The sequence below is a fragment of the Lacerta agilis genome, chromosome 8 (genome assembly GCF_009819535.1).
Source record: "Lacerta agilis isolate rLacAgi1 chromosome 8, rLacAgi1.pri, whole genome shotgun sequence".
NCBI lineage: Eukaryota > Metazoa > Chordata > Lepidosauria > Squamata > Lacertidae > Lacerta > Lacerta agilis.
The window spans coordinates 71,455,440-71,477,588 of record NC_046319.1 but is presented as its reverse complement, the minus strand read 5'-3'; the positions used below and the strand labels follow the sequence as shown (position 1 = coordinate 71,477,588).

General features: G+C 47.7%; 1 protein-coding gene across 1 annotated transcript in view; it reads right to left on the bottom strand.

Moving 5' to 3' along the window:
• Nucleotides 1–22,149, bottom strand: part of KCNN4 (potassium calcium-activated channel subfamily N member 4) — a 47,248-nt gene that overhangs the window by 5,967 nt on the left and 19,132 nt on the right. The window contains exons 2-6 of the mRNA XM_033158211.1: nt 16,545–16,640; nt 10,488–10,897; nt 8,584–8,716; nt 3,947–4,057; nt 230–348 (exon numbers count right to left, since the gene is read on the bottom strand). Coding sequence (XP_033014102.1) covers nt 230–348; nt 3,947–4,057; nt 8,584–8,716; nt 10,488–10,897; nt 16,545–16,640 — 869 coding nt within the window. The remainder of the gene's footprint in view (nt 1–229; nt 349–3,946; nt 4,058–8,583; nt 8,717–10,487; nt 10,898–16,544; nt 16,641–22,149) is intronic.

Below are 22,149 nucleotides of genomic sequence, written 5' to 3'. Positions count from 1 at the left end.
CCACCACCAATCCCAGGGCTCTGAGCCTTCTTCCTTTGGGGGTTCCCCTGATGGTTTCTTCCACCATTCTTTGGCATCCAAGCAGTCCACGACATAAAAAGGGGGAAACTGGCAGAGCAGCACCAGGGCAGTGCAGCCCTCTGCCCCAGAAGGTGCCTTGCCCAGCCTCCCTCCCCACCGACCTGGCACTACACCTGAGCACCCTGTGACCTGGGAGCGATTCACTTACATATGGATAGCTGCCAGCAGCCTTCGGTGATGTTTGCGTGTCCTTAGGCCATCCTTCCTCTTGGTGTGTTTGTGCAGCATCCAAGCCTCCTGCAGCACGTTGGCGGCCGACCACTTCATCTAGAGGTTGGTGCAAAAAATGGAGAGAAAAGGGAGAAACGTGACGGCTCGCTAAAGCTCAGTTTCCCTTCTCTGTCCCTAGGAATGTAAGGAGCTGCATTAGATGAAGTCAGAGCACAGGTCCAACTGCTCAGGGCTTCCCTCGTCCTGATGGACAGAGGGTGTCTGGAGTTTCAACCAAGGAGACATTGATTGGAGATGCCAAGGATTTAGACCTGGTGTCTTTTCGCACGCAAAGCATGAGCTCTACCCCTGAGCTATGCTCCTTTTGCAGAAAGTTATTTATGTTCTACAACTGGACTGGGGAACTTTTGGTCCTGTGGACGTCACTGGAAGACAACTCTGGCAAGAAGGCCTTGCCAGCCCTACCAGGAAATACGGGGGAATTGAACCCAGAACCTTCGGCAAGCGACGGAGAGTCTGCCACTGAGTTGCAACCCTTCCCCGCAGCACCATTCATGACCCATCAAGTGGAAGAAGGAGGAAGACTTACAACTACATTAGCCTTTGATTTTGCCGGCTAGGACAGGACATCTGTCAAAAATGTTGTGAAGCTGTGTGTGTGGGGGGGAAGGCCAGGGAAGAGGAAACCCACAAGGAAGTCTTGATTTGCATGTATGCCTATACACACCCTGAGATAACAGGGCAGAGAGCCCAGGAACAGTGATACTGTTTATTGCAGGGGGTTCTTAAACCGTGGTCCACTGGGCACATAAAGATGGTACCTGCCAAAACAACAGAGCCGGGTTCATTTCAAGTTTTTGCCCCTTGCTGGAAGAGCTAACCACACAGAAACATTCAAATAAGGGAGCACTTTAGCTCTTCTGCATGGCAAAATGCTGCAGCGGAAACCGCTGTAGAGTTTCAGTTTGGAAGGGCTGCCTGACAGGGAAGGAAATGGCGAGAGGTAGATCTGCAGTTCATCAGTGTAGAAGAGTGACTCTTGGACCTATGAAACTGCTTCCTACAAAGTCAATCCGAAGTCCCATCCACCTCATTATTGTAGACACCCAGGATGCGGCCCTCCAGGCCTTTCTCTCTGGCCCTTAAGACTCCCTCGGCTACACACTTTTCTCTCATGTGCCCCCCTCCCGATCCTCTTAGGGTACCATTGCTTGGCTCTGAGTATTTTTGTTCCTTCAACTGTGCGCAGGCCCCTGATCCGACCAGAAGCCCAAATGTGGGGGGCCCAGATAAAGCTGACCTGGGAACCCACCTGACCCATGTCCAGCCCCCCCCCCCAAATGAGCCAAAGCCAGGGTTGGAGCTGAGGTGTAATTAAGGCCAGCTCACCTGGACACACACCTTCTTCTGACCCCCCGCGCATGCGCACCTCCCTGGCCATTTTAGAGGCTATATGACAAAATGCAAACTTAAAAAGCAAAGCAGGAACATGCTTTGGAGAAAACACAATGGTAGCATTTCACTAAAAATTGTAGCCAACAAAGATACACCACTCTGGAAGGAGGAAGGTATGATGTAATACCCGAAAACCTTCCTGTGACCAGGAAGCCCTGTCTTCTGTTAATTCCTGATTTCTGGTGAATGATGACAAGAAAGAGGATGTTTTGAAATGAAAACAGAAGAGGCATTAAGGAAACTCAAAACCTACACTTCCCACATTAATCTTGCTGAAATTGATTGATCCAAAAAGTCAGGGGGTGGGCAACGTGCATGTGACGCTCTGGGCTTAATTTCAAAAATCCTCTACAAACAATTCAGATGTCTGGCGAGAGTAACCTATTCCTTTCCTGGCAGCCCACTGGGTGGGGGTGGGGAGGAAGTGAGGGGAGGGAGAGAGATAGAACAGGTGGCAGAAAAAAGAGAAAAGGTAGCAGAGAGAGAAATAGGAGTGGCACCACCCACTGTCAATATGCAGGCTCCAAAATATTATTCCCCAAGGGACTGCAGCCCTTGATGGACTAAAGTTACCCACTCCAGGTGCAGGTAATGGGAGCTATTCTCCTCTGAGGAGGAAAGGCTGACACGTCTGGTACCTTTTAGTTGAGAGAGAAGGTGAGTAAGAGGTGCCATGAAAGCAAGACTCTCCAAGTGTCCCTGGGTCTTAGGCAAGTCAACCGAAAAATCGCGCTGTAAAAAAACCCAACAACTTTGGGGTTTGTTCAAAATAAGCTCAACAACTACTTTTGGGGTGTCCTGGCTTTTACTTTTTGAAATATGGCAACACTACTTTTCCAGGGATAGTCCTGGATTTACAGAGGCTGTCCCAGTCTCTGGTTTGATCCCAGAATGTCCCTCTTTTTCTTAGGACGTTGTCAGGAACCAGACTGAAGGGTATAGCTCTGAGGAAGAATGGTGGAAGCCCCCTCTTCCTCTGCTCAAGGGCCTGATCATGAAGCTCCTCTGGAGCAGGAGGATAGTATTGACCTCCTAGAGCAGGAGGAGGCAACCTAAGGCCTGTGGGCCAGATGTGGCCCAATAGCCTTCTCAATCCGGCCCATGGACGGTCCGGGAATCAGCGTGTTTTTACATGTGTAGAATGTGTCCTTTTATTCAAAATGCATCTCTAGGTTATTTGTGGGGCATAGGAATTTGTTCATCCCCCCCCCCCCAAAAAAAATACAGTCCGGCCCACCACATGGTCTGAGGGATGGTGGACCGGCCCATGGCTGAAAAAGGTTGTTGACCCCTGTCCTAGAGCAATGGTTCACAGAAGGACACAGTTCGGGAACTGACTGTTGGGCTGAGCTGGGAGAAGAGCAACCAAGGAGAGAGGAACGGGAAGAGAGAGAGCTGGTTGGATCTCCCTCACTAGAAAGTGTATAGCCCATGAGCCCTAGAGCCGGGCATCTGGATAGGGTAGCCTCTCAGAAGACTCAGTGGTGGAGGGATCACGTGGTGAACAGACAGGAAGACGGAAGTGACTAGAGGGAAGTGGGAGGAACTCAACTGGGAGCACCTGCATGGTGAGAATGGACGCTGAATGTTTGTGTTGTGTTTTCAATAAAGCTCTCTGTTGCAGCAAAAGACTGCTTTTGCTTCCTGCTGTTATCTACAGAGAGGGGGAAGGTAAGCCTTGCCTGGCAGCCTGACAGACGTCCCTATTTTCATCAGAGAAATGTTGGAGGGTATAGAGCTATGCGACCCCCAGAGCCAAGGAGGTCAGTAACTATATAACCTTTAGAAAACATCTGAAGGCAGCCCTGTACAGGGAGGGTTTTTTTTAAACGTTTAATGTTTTATTGTGTTTTTCTTTATGTTAGGCAATTTCTGCCCGGACACTGTTTCCAATGGCCGAATACCAGCAATGTCTGGGGAATTCTGGACGTATGGCAACCCTGAGTTAAAAGTGTTTCTAAGCACAGCACACAGGTGAACTATGGAACTCTCTCCCACAGGAGGCAAGTGGTGGCCACCAACTTTGATGGCTTTCAAAGTGGACTGGACAAAATCATGGCGAAGGAGAATATCAGCAGCTACAAGCTCTGCTTTGCCAATGAGCACCAGTTCCTGGGAATTGCAGGTTGGCAAAGTGCTTTTTATCCAGCTTGCTGGTTCCCCACAAGCCACTGTGAGAATAGGATGCTGGACTAGATGGGCCGTTGCCCTGATCCAGCAAGCTCATCTTCTGCCTTACCTCTTTGGCACATTGAATGTCCATCATGAAGTTATGTACGTGTTTTTCAGCCCTGCTGAATTCCAGCTTATCAGCAGCAACAGCCACCAAGAGGGCTGTGCAGCCCACTCCCTACAAAAAACAATGAGGACAATGAGTTTGAAGCAATAAAACTGGAGGCACAGAGGAAATATATGCCTTGTGCCTCGGGTCACACTAGGAATGACTGTAGCAGATAAGGGCTATGATAGCTCAGTGAAAGGGAAACGTATCTAATTTCAGGATTTGCTGTATTATTAGCCTCGTTCCTCGCATAGCTCAGAAATTTAAAAACAAAAAAATAAGCCCAGTTGGTTCATTTGATATCAGTGCAGTTTTGAAAAGCTCATTCTGCCATCTTGATTCAAAATGGCATCGCATTGTAGCCAAGCACAGATGAAAACCTGGCTCCTTGATCTCGGGAACTACTGTGCAAAATTTGGTAACAATCTCTTAAGAGATGCCCAAACACATAACAAATAAACATGCAGCTTTCCAAAATATATAGCAGATTATTGTGATTATGTTTGTGATCATCATTAATCACTTGCTACATGAATAGTCTCTAAGCATCTTGGAAATGCATAAAGCATTTTCTCAACGCATTTCACAAGATTTAAATACAGTACTACTTGTTTGAAATAAAACAAAGCAGCTTAAAGCAGAGCACACAATTGTGTGGGGAAGACCACCAATACATTTTTAGACTGCAGTCGTCATCGGCATTCTGACCATGGACCACACTGGCTAAAGTTGATGGAAGCTGAAGCCCAAAATATCAAGATCTCCACTTGGGCTACCCATGCAACGATCCATAGAGCAGCAGCAAAAGCAAAACATCAAGAAACAGCAAAATCTGGGGTCCACGAACATAGGCTTCCAATTAACACACAAGAATAAGGAAGTCGAGAAAAACAATACAATTCCATGGAAATGAAATGTACAAATGCACAAACATAGTGTAAATTTGTGTTGTTTCATTCACATTCCTTGGGGAGAAATTATTATTATTGTTACTGGAGGTGGGGAAGGTGGTATCTCTCATATATATATATATTTGTTTTATTGATAAATATCAATATATTGCCATTGAGGATTTCTGGCATTCTAATTTAAAGATGAAAAGTTAATTCCAAACTGTAGCATATTCAACAGGAGGCATTTGAACATTGTTTTCACCATTAATTTATAAAATATTTTTTTTGCCACGTTGTTGAAAATGAATATTGTTTTGGTTTGTCCTCTACCTTCATTTCTGGGTTAATTTTTCAGCAGTAGCTATGGAGCAGATCTGACTATTCCTTATTTAATCCCATGATTTTGAAATACAGAATCCATTGTCCATCCAAGCCATCTTCATTTGGCCCAGCCCACATTCCCAGTAATGCCAAGGAAAGTATTGGTATCAATTCCTGTTTTGTTATCAAATCAATTCGCCAAGAGACCACTGTTACATATAGTATCCGACAGCCTTTGACAGATAGCACACAAAAAGGCATTTAGCACTTGACAGCTTCATGGGATTTCTCATTTGATGCCTGACCAATAATAATATTCAGGGCTGTCCCTGAATAAGTTTGGCCCAACTCATAGCCGCGGACATGCCTTAGACCTGGTGTTTACCTCTATGCATGTTGGTGATAAGACACTGAGTAAAAGCGAAACAAAAGAAGTGCCATGGTCAGATCACTTCCTGGTGCAACTAGACATCTCCGTGACCCTTCCCCTCTGCCAGGAGGTGGGACCAATTCGGATGGTCCGCCCCCACTACTTAATGGATCCAATTGGCTTCCAGAGAGTGGTAGGGGATGTTTTATCACATGTTGATGGCCTTTCAGCTGGTGGCCCGCTGGAATGTGGAGTTAACCAGGGCTATTGACTGTCTGGCTCTGAAGCGCCCTCTCCGATTGCATGGAGCCCGGACAGCCTCGTGGTTTTTCATGGAGCTGAGAGCGATGAAACAGTCACTGAGATGGCTAGAGTGCTGGTGGCGGAAAACTCATTCTGAATCAGACTGGACACAGGCTAGAGCTCAACTCCAAGCCTACCAAGTGGCAATGGTGACGGCGAAGAGGACCTTCGTCACCGTTTCTATTGCATCTGCAGAAAACAGCAGCAGGAGGCTCTTCCAGGTGGTTCGCAATTTATCAGAACCACCATCATTGGGGCCTGGTAGGGACCCCAAGATCTCCTGCAATGCTTTTGCAATGCTTTTTGCAGATAAAGTCGCTCAGATTCAGAAGGAGGTAGACTCCACCGTGGGAACAGGGCCGGGGTGGGAGAGTGCAATTGATCCCATGAAACATGACTAGACAGGGTTCTAGCAATCTGTTACCTCCAAGGATGTGGACAGGCTGCTTGGATGAGCAAAACCGACCACCCGTCTCCTTGATCCTTGTCCATCCAGGCTAATAAAAGTGAGCCGGGAATGGCTGGGTGATGGGCTTCGCGGGGTGGTGAATGCTTCCCTCTGCGAGGGAGTCTTCCCAGACCCGCTGAAAGAGGCGGTCATTAAACCGCTTCTTAAAAAAACATCTTTAGACCCGGCCAATATGGCAAACTATCGCCCAGTCTCAAATCTACCATTCCTGGGCAAGGTGATTGAGCAGGTGGTTGCTGAACAACTCCAAGCACGCCTGGAGGATGCGGACCATTTGGATCCCTTCCAATTGGGATTCAGGCCTCATCATGGGACTGAAACTGCCTTGGTCGCTCTGGTCGATGATCTCCGGCGGGCTAGGGACAAAGGTGAGAACTGTTTCCTAGTTCTGCTGGATCTCTCAGCGGCCTTTGCCACCACTGACCATAACATCCTTCTGGACCGTCTAGAGGGGTTGGGAGCTGGGGGCACTGTTATACAGTGGTTCCATTCCTTCCTCCTGAGCCGTGTGCAGAAGTGGTGGTGGGGGATGAGTGTTCAGACCCCTGGGCTCTCACCTGTGGGGTGCCTCAGGGTTCCGTCCTCTCCCCCATGCTTTTTAATATATATATGAAGCCGCTGGGAGAGATCATCAAAGGGTTTGGGCTGGGTGTCCATCAGTATGCAGATGATACCCAGCTCTACCTCTGTTTCAAATCAGAACCAGTGAAGGCGGGTCAGGTCGTGTGTGAGTGCCTGGAGGCGGTTGGAGGATGGATGACGGCTAACAGATTGAGGTTGAATCCTGACAAGACAGAAGTACTGTTTTGGGGGGACAGGGTGCGAGCGGGTATGGGGGATTCCATGGTCCTGAATGGGGTAACTGTGCCCCTGAAGGACCAGGTGCGCAGCCTGGGAGTCATTTTGGACTCACAGCTGTTCATGGAGGTGCAGGTCAATTCTGTGTCCAGGGTGGCTATCTACCAGCTCCATCTGGTACGCAGGCTGAGACCCTACCTGCCCACAAACTGTCTTGCCAGAGTGGTGCATGCTCTGGTTATCTCCTGCTTGGACTACTGCAATGCGCTCTATGTGGGGCTACCTTTGAAGGTGACCCGGAAACTGCAATTAATCCGGAAACTGCAGCAGCTAGACTGGTGACTGGGAGTGGCTGCCGGGACCATATAACACCGGTCCTGAGAGAGCTACATTGGCTCCCAGTACGTTTCCGAGCACAATTCAAAGTGTTGGTGCTGACCTTTAAAGCCCTAAACAGCCTCGGTCCTGTATACCTGAAAGAGCGTCTCCACCCCCATCGTTCAGCCCGGACACTGAGATCCAGCGCCGAGGGCCTTCTGGCGGTTCCCTCACTGCGAGAAGCAAAGCTACAGGGAACCAGGCAGAGGGCCTTCTCGGTAGTGGCGCAGGCCCTGTGGAACGCCCTCCCAGCAGAGGTCAAAGAGATAAATAACTATCTGACATTAGAAAATACCTCAAGGAAGCCCTGTTTAGGGAAGTTTTTAACCTGTGATATTTTAATGTATTTTAATATCTGTTGGAGGCCACCCAGAGTGGCTGGGGGGTACAAATAAATTATTATTATTATTATTATTATTATTATTATTATTATTATTATTATTATTATTCTAAAAAATCAAATCAAGATATTTGAGTCTAAAGCACTCAAGTCCAGCTGCCAAAGTTCTGAAGTAGCATTGCGGCATCACATTTTCAGATAGGAACTTTCCGTTGTAGAATCAGGCAACTTTTCGATTCAGAATTGAGAGGAAGTGTGGTGTAGTGGTTAGAGTGATTGACTAGGACCTGGGAGGCCAGGATTCAAATATCCAGTCAGCTACAAAGCTCGCCGGGTGACCTTGGATTCAGCCGCTGCCTCTCAGTCACTGCCTAATCGATTTTATTAGTCCACACTTTCCTCCAAAGAGCTGAAGGTTCTCCATCTCCTCAGTTAATAATAATAAAAAAATACTGCAAGGTAAGGCAGTGACTGGCCCAAGGTCACCCTGTCAGCTTCACGGCTGGGTGGGGTTTTGAACCCTGGCTTCACAGGGTTGTTGTGAAGATTAAATGCAGAGAGGGAGAGACCACGTAGCCAGCTTGAGCTCCTTGAAGAAAAGGGTGGGATAGATACAGACACAATAAATATGTAAGTTTTTTGGGGGGGAGCTGGGAGTTGGATTCCGGATTTGCACAAATTTGCACGTTTCAGCTCTGCGCCATGCACAGACGCATCTCTTACCATAACACCGGTGAACACGCACACGACTTTTCCGCACACAGTCACTGGAACAACATCTCCGTAGCCGATGGTTAGGAAAGTGATGGGGATCAGCCAGAAAGTGCTATACAGGTAGTCGTTATCCATATGCTCCCTGACAGGTGGGAATGAAGAGAGGTTTGTCAGGAAATGTGTATTTCACATTATTGAGAGCTATATCACACCCTTCAGGGTTACTTAAGAGAGCAGGAGAAACAGTAAACTCCTAAAAACTAAAATTAAACACCCATACGCAAGGGATTAAAATAGCAGATCAGTGAACAGGTACCAGCAGTGTTCAAACTGACTCAAAATAGGCCCTGGGAAATAAAAAGACCTTTGGCACCACAAGCACAAGCACATTATTTCCACTTGTGACTTCCTGCCACTGGAATTCAGAGGGGTACTGCCTCTAGCCAAGAAAGTAAAACTTAGCCACCTGGGTATGCTGTCCTTGCCACTCCCACCACTACTCCCTCACAGACCCTCTCCCTCTGGGCCCAGTCTAGACCACTGCCCAAACAGACAGGGAGTGGGGCAGGACAGGAGCGATGAGATCATTTGTCTCTCTGCTCGGGCAAGTCGGTGAGGGGATAACAAGGCTTTCAGGTTTTGCTCATGGCAGCTTGGCATAGTGGGGAGGGGGACACCAGAGAACGAAAATAATCAAGTGGTACATAACCCAGTCCAGTTAGGCAAGCATTCTCTCCCATCATGCACTGGGGCAGGCATGCCAACACTGCAGTTTTTGAGTGGGAGACTGTTGGTTTTGCAACTGATCTTCCTCGCAACTGCTTTGAAATCCGATCTATGGGCTTTGCCTATTTATTATTTTTTTGACTCAGTGTCACCTGAAGTGACAAAATGCTTGTTTATTCTTTTCGCGGAGGCTGACTCAGTTGCTAGCCTCCAGCTCATCAGGGGAGTTTATTTACCTGTTGGCTGGGTGTCAGGCAGAAAATGGGATTGTCCTTTACAAACAAAGGCCTGCTCTGAAAAAGAAGAGGGTAGCGCTCTGGACTGCTTCAGGGTGGAATGGGTTCCTTCTATGGATGGGTTCATCCAACTGACAATGCACATGTTCTGTAAGCAGAGAGCTCAAGGCTCAGTCTGCAGCTAGAACAGAAGTGGGGGATGCCATGTCTTATAGAGGGACACAACTAATTAGAGTCGATTCTAGTTTAGTCCCCATCCTCCTCTCTCCCATTTTGTACAAGAGTAACCCTGAGATTAAGAGGAGGAAGCAGACAGCCAGGGTCATCCCCCTAGACTAGTTGCATGTAAGGCAGGTAGGTCGGCTGAGCTTGGTGGGGCAGTGCCCCATTTGCCCTAATCCAGAATGCGGTGTCTGGGAGCGGCCGCCGAGACCACATAACACCGGTCTTGAAAAACCTACATTGGCTCCCAGTACGTTTCCGAGCACAATTCAAAGTGTTGGTGCTGAACTGTTAAAGCCCTAAACGGCCTCGGCCCAGTATACCTGAAGGAGCATCTCTACCCCCATCGTTCAGCCCAGACACTGAGGTCCATCTCCGAGGACCTTCTGGCAGTTCCCTCCCTGTGAGAAGTGAGGTTACAGGGAACCAGGCAGAGGGCCTTCTCGGTAGTGGCACCCGCCCTGTGGTTCGCCCTCCCATCAGATCTCAAGGAAATAAACAACTATCTGACTTTTAGAAGACATCTGAAGGCAGCCCTGTTTAGGGAAGTTTTTAATGTTTGGTGTTTTATTGTGCTTTTAGTTCTGTTGGGAGCCTCCCAGAGTGGCTGCGGAAACCCAGCCAGATGGGCGGGGTATAAATAATGAATAATAACAACAACAACAACAACAACAACAACTAACTGACCCTCCCTGCCTAACACCAGCACAGGCAGGCCCTGGTCCTTACCGTTCGCAGACAGACAGCACCCAGAAGGCAATGAACCAGAGTCCCATCGTGAAGATGAGCAGCACCCTCCCCGGCTGGCTGTTCACCATCACCCGTAGCACGAAGGGGTACTGGAAGTGGATCTTGTTGAGGGACCCAATGCTGCGGTACGAGGCGTCTCCCAGAACGCTGCTCTGCAGAAGCGCCGCCCGCGTCACCAGGTAGAGGCGGAGGAACATAAGCAGCGACAGCAGCATGTCGACCTCGGAGAGGAACAGGAAGGCCTGTGTGGGCTGGGGCTCCAAGCAGGCAAAGTCTCCGGTGGGCAAGGGGTGGAGAGAGCAGACCAGCAGCTCCAGCATTATAAACGCCAGCTTCCGGCAACTGACAGCAATCCGCCAGTCAGTCAATGAGTTGTCCATCATGAACAGCTACGGGGAAAGAGAGCGGAGAATTAAAAAATATCCTGTATCCTCTTGTCACCCCCCAGCGGCTGGTGGACGTTGGTACTGGTAGGGCAGAAGATAGGGAGACCAAGGCTCTGTTCACCTTATTCCAGGGGTAGGCAACCTAAGGCCCGGGGGCCAGATGCAGCCCAATAGGTTTCTCAATCCGGTCCACGGGCAGTCCGGGAATCAGCGTGTTTTTACGAGTAGAATGTGTCCTTTTATTTAAAATGCATCTCTGGATTATTTGTGGGGCATAGGAATTCGTTCATTCCCCCCCCCCAAAAAAATATAGTCTGGCCCACCACATGGTCAGAGGGACAGTAGACCGGCCCATGGCTGAAAAACGTTGCTGACCCCTGGCTTATTCCATTCTCTCGATGATTCCCTAGCTATTCATTTCCATGTTATATTGGAGCGTCCGCGTGACACTAAAAAGGTCATTTCCGGAAACATAGCAGAAGTTCCATGCTAAGTTCCATGCTATTTGCTTCCGGTGGGGGGGGGGGGCGAATCTGCTTGCAATTAACACTAAGGTTAGCACTAAATTTATGACATATTCTGCTATGTTTCTGATGGGTAAGCCACTTCCAGAAATATCGTAGACTACAGTGGAAGTTTTGTGCTCAGGTCAATGTTATTTGCTTCCAGGAAAAAAGGAAATCCTTTCAGAAATAGCACCAAACATGCCCTATATTTTCAGCTGCATTTCCAGAAATGGTTTCTACATGTGGAAACTCTAGTATAATGTGAAAACCCAGCCAGATGGGCGGGGTATAAATATATTGTTGTTGTTGTTGTTGTTGTTGTTGTTGTTGTTATTAACAGGTAGGGAGATGTTGGGGAAATGGAATAAACGGCCATGGGAATGTAACATTTGTTGTTTTTGCTACAAAAGGCATACATGGTGGCCCTTTTGAAAACATATACAGCACCTCGCTTCTCTCCTAGAATTGAGAGTAAAAGGATTATGCCGAGCTGGTGAGACTAACAGGGAAAATTCGAAACCAGCATGACCAGATTTTCTTAAAGGACTGGAAGAAATTTATGTTGTATTTGAAAGACAATTGTAATCACTTAACGTCACTTGCAGGACTACAGGAAGTTTTGTAAGGAGGACTTTGCAAATTATTGTGAAAATGACTAAGATTAGTGGATGTAAGATTGAATCATAGAGTTGGAAGAGACCACAAGGGCCATCCAGTCCAACCCCCTGCCAAGCAGGAAACACCATCAAAGCATTCTTGACAGATGGCTGTCAAGATTGGACTTTTAGCAATAAGCATAGTAATAAAATGCAAAATCAGAGAAAAATTTGGAAAACCATTAGAAGGGGTTTTCCATAGAGAATGCATAGGGCATTTCCAGATGAGAACTGGGCCTTCATCCTGATTTGCTTGCATGGAAATTCAATGAAGTTGGCTATTTAATGAATATTCACTCTGATTTGTATGCAGGGAGGCGTCGCATCAGAGCAAGGGTTTGTCCCACTGCATTTCCACATCACTTCCTGATTGCGAGAAGTCTGAACCTTTATTGGAGAAGCAGGTTTGCTGTGCCAAATTGGCTTTAATTGCCCAATCCGAACTTGTTGGCATGTGGTTGAATCCTAAGGACATAAGAGCAAGTAGCCCATCTGGTCCAGCATCCTGTTCTCGTAGCGGCCGACCACTTGCCCACATGAAGCCTGCAAGCAGGGCCTGAACCCAATAGCCCTCTCTGCTCCTACGCTTTCTAGCAACTGGTATTCATAGAATCACAGAATCACAGATTTGTAGAGCTGGAAGGGGCCACAAGGGTCAACTAGTCCAACCCCCTTTAATGCAGGGATCTTCCATCAAATGTGTACACTGCCTCCGACAGCAACTTATCTTATCCTCCATGAAGCTGCCAGCTCCTCCTTCAAAGCCACCCGAGTCTGTGGCCATCATTGCCTCTTGCCTGCAACGCTCTGTAAGCACTTTCAGTTGCAGGAGCTCCTCTTCCGCTGGTTAACCCCATTGCGTGTGGCAGAAGGTCTGGCATGTGAATGCACAAACACTTAAGAGTGTCTGTTAGGCAGGTTTTCGGCAGCCCACGTCTCTTTGCTAGCCGCCTGCACCTCTGGGCGTGTCTGTGTGACTCAAGGTTATATATTTATCTGCATGCAAAGCAGGCTGATAATACTTGAGGAATTTCAAGCTCATTGTGGGAGGGGGGCAGGTGGAAAACCCAACAATTATTAAGAGCTGCCACTGTAATTCTTGTAACATACGGAGTAAAAATGAATACCAGGCTTATATGTGTTTAGGCAACAGGAGTTTGGGCTTTATCAGGTTTCGCCAGCACAAAGCATCAGGCATAGTTTTGGCCTTACTAATGTTTCTGACTGTATTGGCGGCTCCTTCTAGTTAAGTTCTTCCTCACTGGCCTGCTCGGAAACGTTTTAAGGGTGAAAACCAAAGTTAGTCATGCTCAGCGTCAATCAATGGAGCTGAGTAACTTAAGTCCATTGGATCGACCTGAGCACAGCAGTAGCAGCAGCCCTTACTTCCTCCTGCAGTATGTTTCAGAATACCATCAGTGGATGGAAACTGCAGGAGGGGAGAGAGCTACAGGCTCTGGCCTGACCCTGCAGACATTTGATTATCATCAAATGCACTCAAAATATGGGTGCCACAATTTAAGAAGGGTATTGACAAGCTGGAACGTATGCAGAGGAAGGCAACCAATATGATTGAGGGACTGGAAAGCAAGTCTTATGAGGAACGGTTGAGGGAGCTGGGTGTGTTTAGCCTTGGGAAAGATGCGACAGCCACCTTCAAATATCTAAAGCGCTGTCGCATGAAGGGTGAAGCAAGATTTTCTCCTGCTCCAGAGGCTGGGACCCAAACCAATATCTTGAAATTGCAAGAAAGGAGATTCTGACTAAACACCAGGAAGAACTTTCTGACTGCAAGAGCTGTTCAACAGTGGAATGGACGCCCTTGGGAGGTTGTGGACTCTCCTTCACTGGAGGTTTTTAAGCACAGGTTGGATGGCCATCTGCCTTGTATGATTTAGTTGAGATTCCTGCATTGCAGGGGGTTGGGCTAGATGACCCCTGGGGTCCCTTCCAACTCTATGATTCTGTGCTTTGTGCTCAAGAACAATTGTTTCATTCATGCAGAAGCCAGGCTGGTTTAATCAGTTAACCAACCGGTCAATTAAAACTCACACAATCAACTGAAGAAGTGTGCATACACACGAAAGCTCATACTGATAACAAACTTAAGTTGGTCTCCAAGGTGCTACTGTGAGGATTTATTTTATTTTATTTTTACAATCAACTGAGTTAAGTTGTATTTATAGCACGATCCAAGGTGTGTCTACTTTGGAGGGAGCAAAATCTAATTCAGATCAGTGGTTTCTGCACACCCACCAATATTCTGAGACTCTGAGACATCCAGTTATATATCTTCATCCTGATTGCTTTGGTTGCTTTGAACTGATAACACTAAGCTAAACTGAACGATGACCAGAAAGTCCTTCTGGCAAATTACAGGAGAAGCTAACCTGAAGAGGAAGAGCAAAGGACCCCAAAAATCACACCAGAGCCAGCCCTCCGCGATATCCTGCAGCGACTACAACTCACCCAGTAGCTGGATGAAACATGCCATGACTCAGTCAGGAAACAGCTCACTCAGATCAGCAGCAGAGATCAAACAGCCCAAAGGAAAGGAAAAACCCTTCTGAGATGTATTTTCCAAGTGTCACTAGCTCCTATGTGCAGTTGAACTATATGGGTCTGCGAAGAAGGCTGAAGTTCTGGGCTTGCGTCCCAGAACTTGAATGCAAATCCACGCCTGCCAGCCTAATCTTTCCATTCGCCTCTGTTTCCCGATGGAAAGCTAGTTCCCGGCCATTTTTTCTTTGCAGTTAATTTATAGAGTGGAGGAACGTTACAGGTTCCAAATCGAGATCTATGCAGCCACCGCCACCACCACCCCAAGGTCAAAGGTAGGAAACATAGGAAGCTGACTGAGACAGAGACCATTAGTTCTTTGGATCCAGGAGACACAAAAGAGAGTACTTCTTCACACAGCAAACTACAGAACTTGCTCCCGCAGGAAGCAGTGTCTTGGATGGCTTTCAAATAGGACTGGACAAATTCATAGGAGGATAAGGCTATCAGTGATTATGGGCCATTATGGCTATGTTCTGCCTCTGCTGCTAGAGGCAGCAACGCTTCTGAATACCAGTTGCCTCAAGAGGGGAGAGTGCTCTTGTGGTCAGTTTATAGAATTATAGAACTGTAGAATTGGTGGCGCTGTTGTCTAAACCACTGAGCCTCTTGAGCTTGCCGATCATTAGGTCGGTGGTTCGAATCCCCACGACGGGGTGAGCTCCCGTCGCTCGGTCCCAGCTCCTGCCAACCTAGCAGTTCGAAAGCACGTCAAAGTGCAAGTAGATAAATAGGTACCGCTCCGGCAGAAAGATAAACAGCGTTTCCATGCGCTGCTCTGGTTTCGCCAGAAGCGGCTCAGTCATACTGGCCACATGACCCAGGAAAACTGTCTGCGGACAAACGCCGGCTCCCTCAGCCTGTAAAGCAAGATGAGCGCCACAACCCCAGAGTTGTTTGCGACTGGAGTTAACTGTCAGGGGTCCTTTACCTTTACCATTTAGAGTTGGAAGGGACCATGAGTCATCTAGTCCAACCCCCTCCAGCTTAACATGCTCAGAGACATTTGCACCTATGCATATAATTTAGCACATGCAGATCTCCATGACAAACCCAGTTTCATATATGTACCTTCCCATTACCATCTTCCTGTTATAATGGCTACAGCTTCCCAAAAGGAGGAATTGGGCCCTTTTGGGTAACCTTCAGCTAAGTGACCTGTCCTTCACCCAGAAGCCCTACTGCCAGGAATTTGTTTCAAGCCTTGGATCATTGATTTGGGGCATAATTACCCCCCTCCCAAGCCTCATCTCGTCCCTCTTTAACAAGCACAACACCTACTTTTTCTCACTCTGTGTGCTACTTGCAGCGTGCATACCAACATATGTACCAATTGCTGGAGTGAACCTGTTTTGGGGAGGTTTTTATTTTTTCGTCGTTTCCATGACAACACCTCTCCCCCAAGGTTGGGGGGGGGGGGAAACCACCACAGGCAGATTTGCATCAAGTAGGGCAGTCCAAAAGAAGGACACAAATATGCTAATTTTAGAATTAATTACTGTAATGGAAATAGAAAAAAAACACTTTAGAGAGGACTGTGACCCAGCTGACTTTCCTTGAAGCTCATTTGAAGTGCTATGGTATGAACCCTACATTTGAAGTGCTATGGTAACGCTTTAAACAGTTGTGGCTTCCCTCAAAGAATTCTGGTGGCTGTAGTCATGGAGCTACAATATCCAGAGAGACTTAACAAGCAATCCTTCTTCCCAGGGAATCCTGGACATTGTAACTCTGTGAGAGAAATAGGTGTCTCCTAATAACTCTCAGCACCCCGAACAAACTACAGCTCCCATAATTTTTGAGGGAAGCCATGACTGTTATCATTGTGGCATCCTAGTGCTTTAAATGTATGGTGTGTACGCAGCATTTTGTCAGACTCTCTGACCTCTGCTGTGCTCATTTGAGAAATAGTCCCATAGTTAGGCTTACCTGGATCTCTTTGATGTGAAAAGCCAGGATCGTGATCAGCAGCCCAGCTGTGGAGAGGGTGATGAGGCACTTCACCATGAAGGAGTATGCAAACCACTGAAGGGAAGAGGAAGGAGAAGTGAGGAGAAGGGCCCGGTCCCATTAGAGCATTATTATCATTCCACTTCATTTATGAATCGCTTCCTATAAAGCACCTTGAAGTGATTTTGCAATACAGTGCAGTAGAAATGTGTATCAAACTACTGCTTATATAGAAAGCTAAAACAACAGCATATGCAGAAACAATGAAAAGTCATTGCATATATATATAAAAATTATAGACACTGAGTGGGATTAAAAGTCATAGCTGAAGGAGAGCCACCCCACCCACAAGCACATTTAAAAGGCCATATAATGTTAACCAGCCAAGGCCTGGTTGAAGAGGAACGTTTTCGCCTGGTGCCTATGAATGTATGCAATGAAGGCACCAGATGTGCCCCCCTGGGGAGAACATTTCACAAACGGGGAGCCACTGCGGAAAAGGCCCCGTTCTTGTGTTGCCACCCTGTGGACCTCTCATGGAGGAGGAACAAAAAGAAGGGCCTCAAATGATGATCACAGGGTCTAGCTAGGTTCATATTGGTTTTAAATTGACGCTTTTAACTGTTGCATTGTTTCATTCTTTTTGTAAACCACTCAGAGGTTGCTGCTGTTGTTTTTCACAATCAAGTGTTAAATAACTTTTGTGAAATAAATAAACAAGTTATTTACCTTGGTCTTAGGACCAAATGACACACTGTGTGTGCTCTGTTGCAACAGTGTCACAATGGACTTGCTTTGTTTTCCACTTAACTGCGAAAAAGAGCTTTGAGGGACGCAGGTGGCGCTGTGGGTTAAACCACAGAGCCTAGGGCTTGCTGATCAGAAGCTCTGCGGTTTGAATCTGCATGACGGGGGTGAGCCCCCGTTGCTCAGTCCATTCCTGCCAACCTAGCAGTTCGAAAGCACATCAAAGTGCACAGGGCCGTCTTAAGGAGATCGGCCGGCATGGTGCAACGGCGCCCCCGGCGTACCGCCTCTCTGCCGCCTCCCTCTCGCGCTTGTGCCCCTCGGGAGGGGGGGTGAGCGGGGGATGAGGGGCATGGCGCTGGAGGGTTGCAAGGGGCGGCGGCTTTCTTTCTCCCCTCCGCCTCCCACTTTTTACCTCGCAACACAAAAGGCCTGCCCCCTTCCCTGCTGCCTGCATTTAGATAGAGGGAAGAACGGAGGGCGGGAGGGTGGCTTTCTTCCCTGCGCGCACGCAGTGAGAGGAAAGGTGGGTGGGAGAGATGGGATCCTGAGCCTCTCCCACCCAGCGCCGCAGCCTGAGGGTTTATGGCTTCACCCGTCGGGAAAGGAGGGAGCAGCAGCAGCGCCCCAGCCATCGCGCCTGCTGCAACCGAGCTATGCCGAGACCCGTTGACTGCGGCGATGAGCAGCTCCAAGCAGAGGGATCCCGACGGCAACCCAGCCATTCGTCACTGAAGCGGACCTGCCCGGTGCCTCCTGCGCCGCTCTGCATCTCCTGGGCAGACGGGCCATAGGGGAGAGGGGAGCTCCTCCTTGCCTGGCTGCGTTCACCTTGCCAGGGTAAAGGGGGCGGGGGTAGGCCGCCGGCGGGGCCACGCGGCTCCCCCCCCGGTCACTGCGCTTGAAGATGGGGCTGGGCGGCCGGCTCGCAGCCTGCCGGGGAGCAGCATGGGCGGCAGCAGCTGTGCCGCTGGCACACGAGCGTGCGAGCGCCCACCCGCCCGTGGGGTCGGATTGGGGAGGGGGCGCCCGGTATGCCAGCGGGCTCGCGGGGGCGCCCCTGGGGGCTCAGCGCCCTGGTGCGACGCGCTGCGCCTCGCCACCAGCCCCAATGGACGAGACGGCCCTGAAAGTGCAAGTAGATAAATAGGTAACGCTGTGGCGAGAAGGTAAACGGCATTTCTGTGCACTGCTCTGGTTCGCCAGAAGCGGCTTTGTCATGCTGGCCACATGACCCGGAAGTTGTACGCCAGCTTCCTCGGCCAGTAATGCGAGATGAGCGCTGCAACCCCAGAGTCAGCCACAACTGGACCTAATGGTCAGGGGTCCCTTTACCTTTACCTAGCTCTTCCCTCCAAGCTTTGGGTAGAGGGAAGTGACTTTTAATCAGAAAAGTAGTTAAGGGAGAAAAGGGTTAGGCCAGGGATCAGCAAACTTTTTCAGCAGGGGGCTGGCCCACTGTCCCTCAGACCTTGTGGGGGGCTGGACTATATTTTTTGGGGGGGGGGGAATGAACGAATTCCTATGCCCCACAAATAACCCAGAGATGCATTTTAAATAAAAGGACACATTCTACTCATGTAAAAACACGCTGATTCCCGGACCGTCCGTGAGCTGGATTTAGAAGGCAATTGGGTCGGATCTGGCCCCCAGGCCTTAGGTTGCCTACCCATGGGTTAGGCAAAACCTCTCCCCTTCCACTGTTTGGCCCAGAACTGCAGCCTCCTCAATATGTCTTCTCTTCCAACTCTGCAATTCTATGATCCATATTAAATAACAGTAATAATAGTAAACAAAGCTGAAGATGCTTGTTCCGTAGCCATTCTATGCTTTTATGTTGTTTGTTATTTACAACAGACCCTAACCTTCCACTGGTCTTGATCTACAACAAAATACATTTTTAAAAGGTCATAAAACGGTACATAATACAGTCACATGTGTGTACACACACAAACACACACAAACAACCAACAACAACAACAACAACCAACAAAGCAGACAGCACAACTATAGGAAACTAAGGCTATGATCATGGGTATGGCAGATCCCCCCCCCCAACAAGTAAATAAATAAAAATGCTTAACTGACCATTTGTATCACAGGTAACTTGGTTCTGCCCCCCTAACCTAAAACCTGCCCCCCAATAAATCCTGGCTATGCCCATGGCTGTGATCATGACAGTTCCTGGGGCATAAGTCCCATTTAATTCAATTGGGCTTACTTTTGAGTAGACATGCATTGGATCGTGCTGTAAATCCCACTTGATGTTTAGCCAAAACAACAACAACAACAAAAACCCCTCAACTTTTTCCAGTTGGCCCCTTTATACTTATACTTACATACAGTGCTTTTTTCTGGGGGAACTGTTATGTATTGAAGTTCTCACCCTAGGCCACTAGGGGTGTGTGTATATAGTTCATTCTGCTGCAGTTTTCACTCAGGTCCGCACATGCAAATGAGGGATTGAAAAGTGATGTTCAGGGATTGGGTAACTACAGAAAGTTGTTACTGTTCAGCTCACTTCTGTTCCAGCCTGAGAATAAACAAGAGCTGCTTGGAAATCACTGTGTTGTCTGCTGTGTCCACCCACTACTTAACAGGAACACAGGGGTATGCATACCCCTAAACATTTTGTGAATCTTTACTGTATTTATTTTTCCCAATTTGAACTATAAAATGATTTTCTTGAGTCAAAATGAGTACCCCTAAACTTTTTTTTTTTTAAGAAAAAAGCACTGCTTATATAAATTAACCATGCCCATTAATTTCAATAGGTCTAACTCCGAGTATGACAAACATTGGATGTGGCTCATACCTTTGTTCATTCGTAAGCATATCTGTTAGAACAGCAATGATATAAATAATACGGCTTAATGCTTGCAAATTTCCAAGCACTCCACATACAATGCATGATACAGCTTTAGCCCTCCTAACAACCCTGCAAGGTAGGTCATTATTATCACCCTCCATAATGCAGATGGGATGGAGGCAGGGGGGAGGGGCAAGAAGGAGCAGATTGCCTGAGACCACCTAGGGACCTCATCCCACAGATAACATCCAAAGTGAGTACTTCCTGATTTGCAGTTCCTTCTCCTACAGCTCCTAGGCTACACCAACCTGCAGGAAAGTCTAGGATGGCATTCAATAATTGGCTGCCAGCATTTACAGCTCAATAGCACCTCAGGGGAACCTGGCTGGCAGAAAGCTCAGGCCAAACAAAAGGAAGTAATTGTTCACAGAGTTAACAGAAAGGTTATTAACTGGGAAGGAGGTGGGAATCACTGCAATGATTGCCACATTTTGGCTCCACTGAAAAGCCTGCACTGGCTTCCAGTTTCTTTGTGGGCCTTGGGCATCTGCCAGGGGTCCAACATCCCAACAGGGCACAACCACAGATGTCATTTACACACACACACACACACACACACACACACACATGGCCTGGTGCTCTGAATATTGTCGGGAGAGCTGGGAATAGCCATTTTGATTTCCCACAATGCCCTTGATGGGGCCTTGCTCCAAGGAACTGTGGGGAATGGAAACAGCAGCTAGTATTTGTTTGGCATCCGTCTGTCTCGGAAGGCAATGGAGGACTGCGTCTTTGGGGGTGAGGTCAAACTGTCAGAAGGTTACATGGCAGCTAGAAACATCAGCTTAGTGCACTAACTGGTAATTAATTTTTTTTAAAAAATAGGATCGAAGTGGTTTGCAAAAACAGTTAAAAACAACTACAGTCAAACCTTGGTTTCCAAACGCCTCCGTTTTGGAATGTTTTGGCTCCTAAACACCAAAAACCCAGAAGTAATTGTTCCGGTTTTTGAACGTTTTTCGGAAGCCAAATGTCCAACGCCGTGCCTCAGTTGTCAAACATTTCAGAAGCCAAACAGGCTTCTGGAACAGATTGCGTTCAACAACCAAGGTTTGACTGTATTTTTTTTAAAAAAATTAAAAAGTAAAATCAACAATAAGCTAAGAACCTAATTAAAACACATGTCAACATTCTATATCTCTGGGTAGGCTTGTCTAAACATTTCATTAAACAAAAAAACTCCAATTTTTAGCAGGCACCAAAAAGAGTAAAGTGAAGGTGTTTGCCTGATGTCAATTTTTTTTTTTTGCACGCTGAGATGGTTGGACAGTGTTCTTGAAGCTACTAACATGAGTTTGGCCAAACTGCGAGAGGCAGTGAAGGATAGGCGTGCCTGGCGTACTCTGGTCCATGGGGTCACGAAGAGTCGGACACGACTGAACGACTGAACAACAACAACAACAACAACCCTAGTAGCATATGCATTTTTGTACAATTTGTCTGGAAAACTGAACCAACCCAGACCCTATGATCATCCTTTGAGTCCCTTCTTCATAATGCCTTCTCTGCAAGCAGTCCAGAGGGTGTCAACACAAAAACAGGTGTTTTCTGTGGTGGCTCCCCATTTGTCGAATGCTCTCCCCAGGGAGGCTCACCTGGCACCAGTGTTAGGTGCCAGGCAAAAATATTCCTCTCTTTTCTGAGGCCTTTGGCCAATTAAACAATCTATGGTCTTTTAAAATGCAGGGGTGGGTTATCGTTTCATTTGTTACTACATTATGTATCTTCGTGTTTCTAAATTATAAACCACCCCGTGAGCCTTGGATAAAGGGGGGGGGGGGGTTTTAAGAAATTTAATAACTAAAATAAATGAATGAATTGCAAAACTCAGAGAAGTATGAATTTTGAACGATGTCTGCGTTTCCATTTCGGGTTACTGTTTTCTGAAAGCACAACTTGGGTTGGTTTGCCTTCAGACGAATACTGAATCAAATGTCTCCCGCTGTCCGTAAGGGCAAGTTGGTGGAT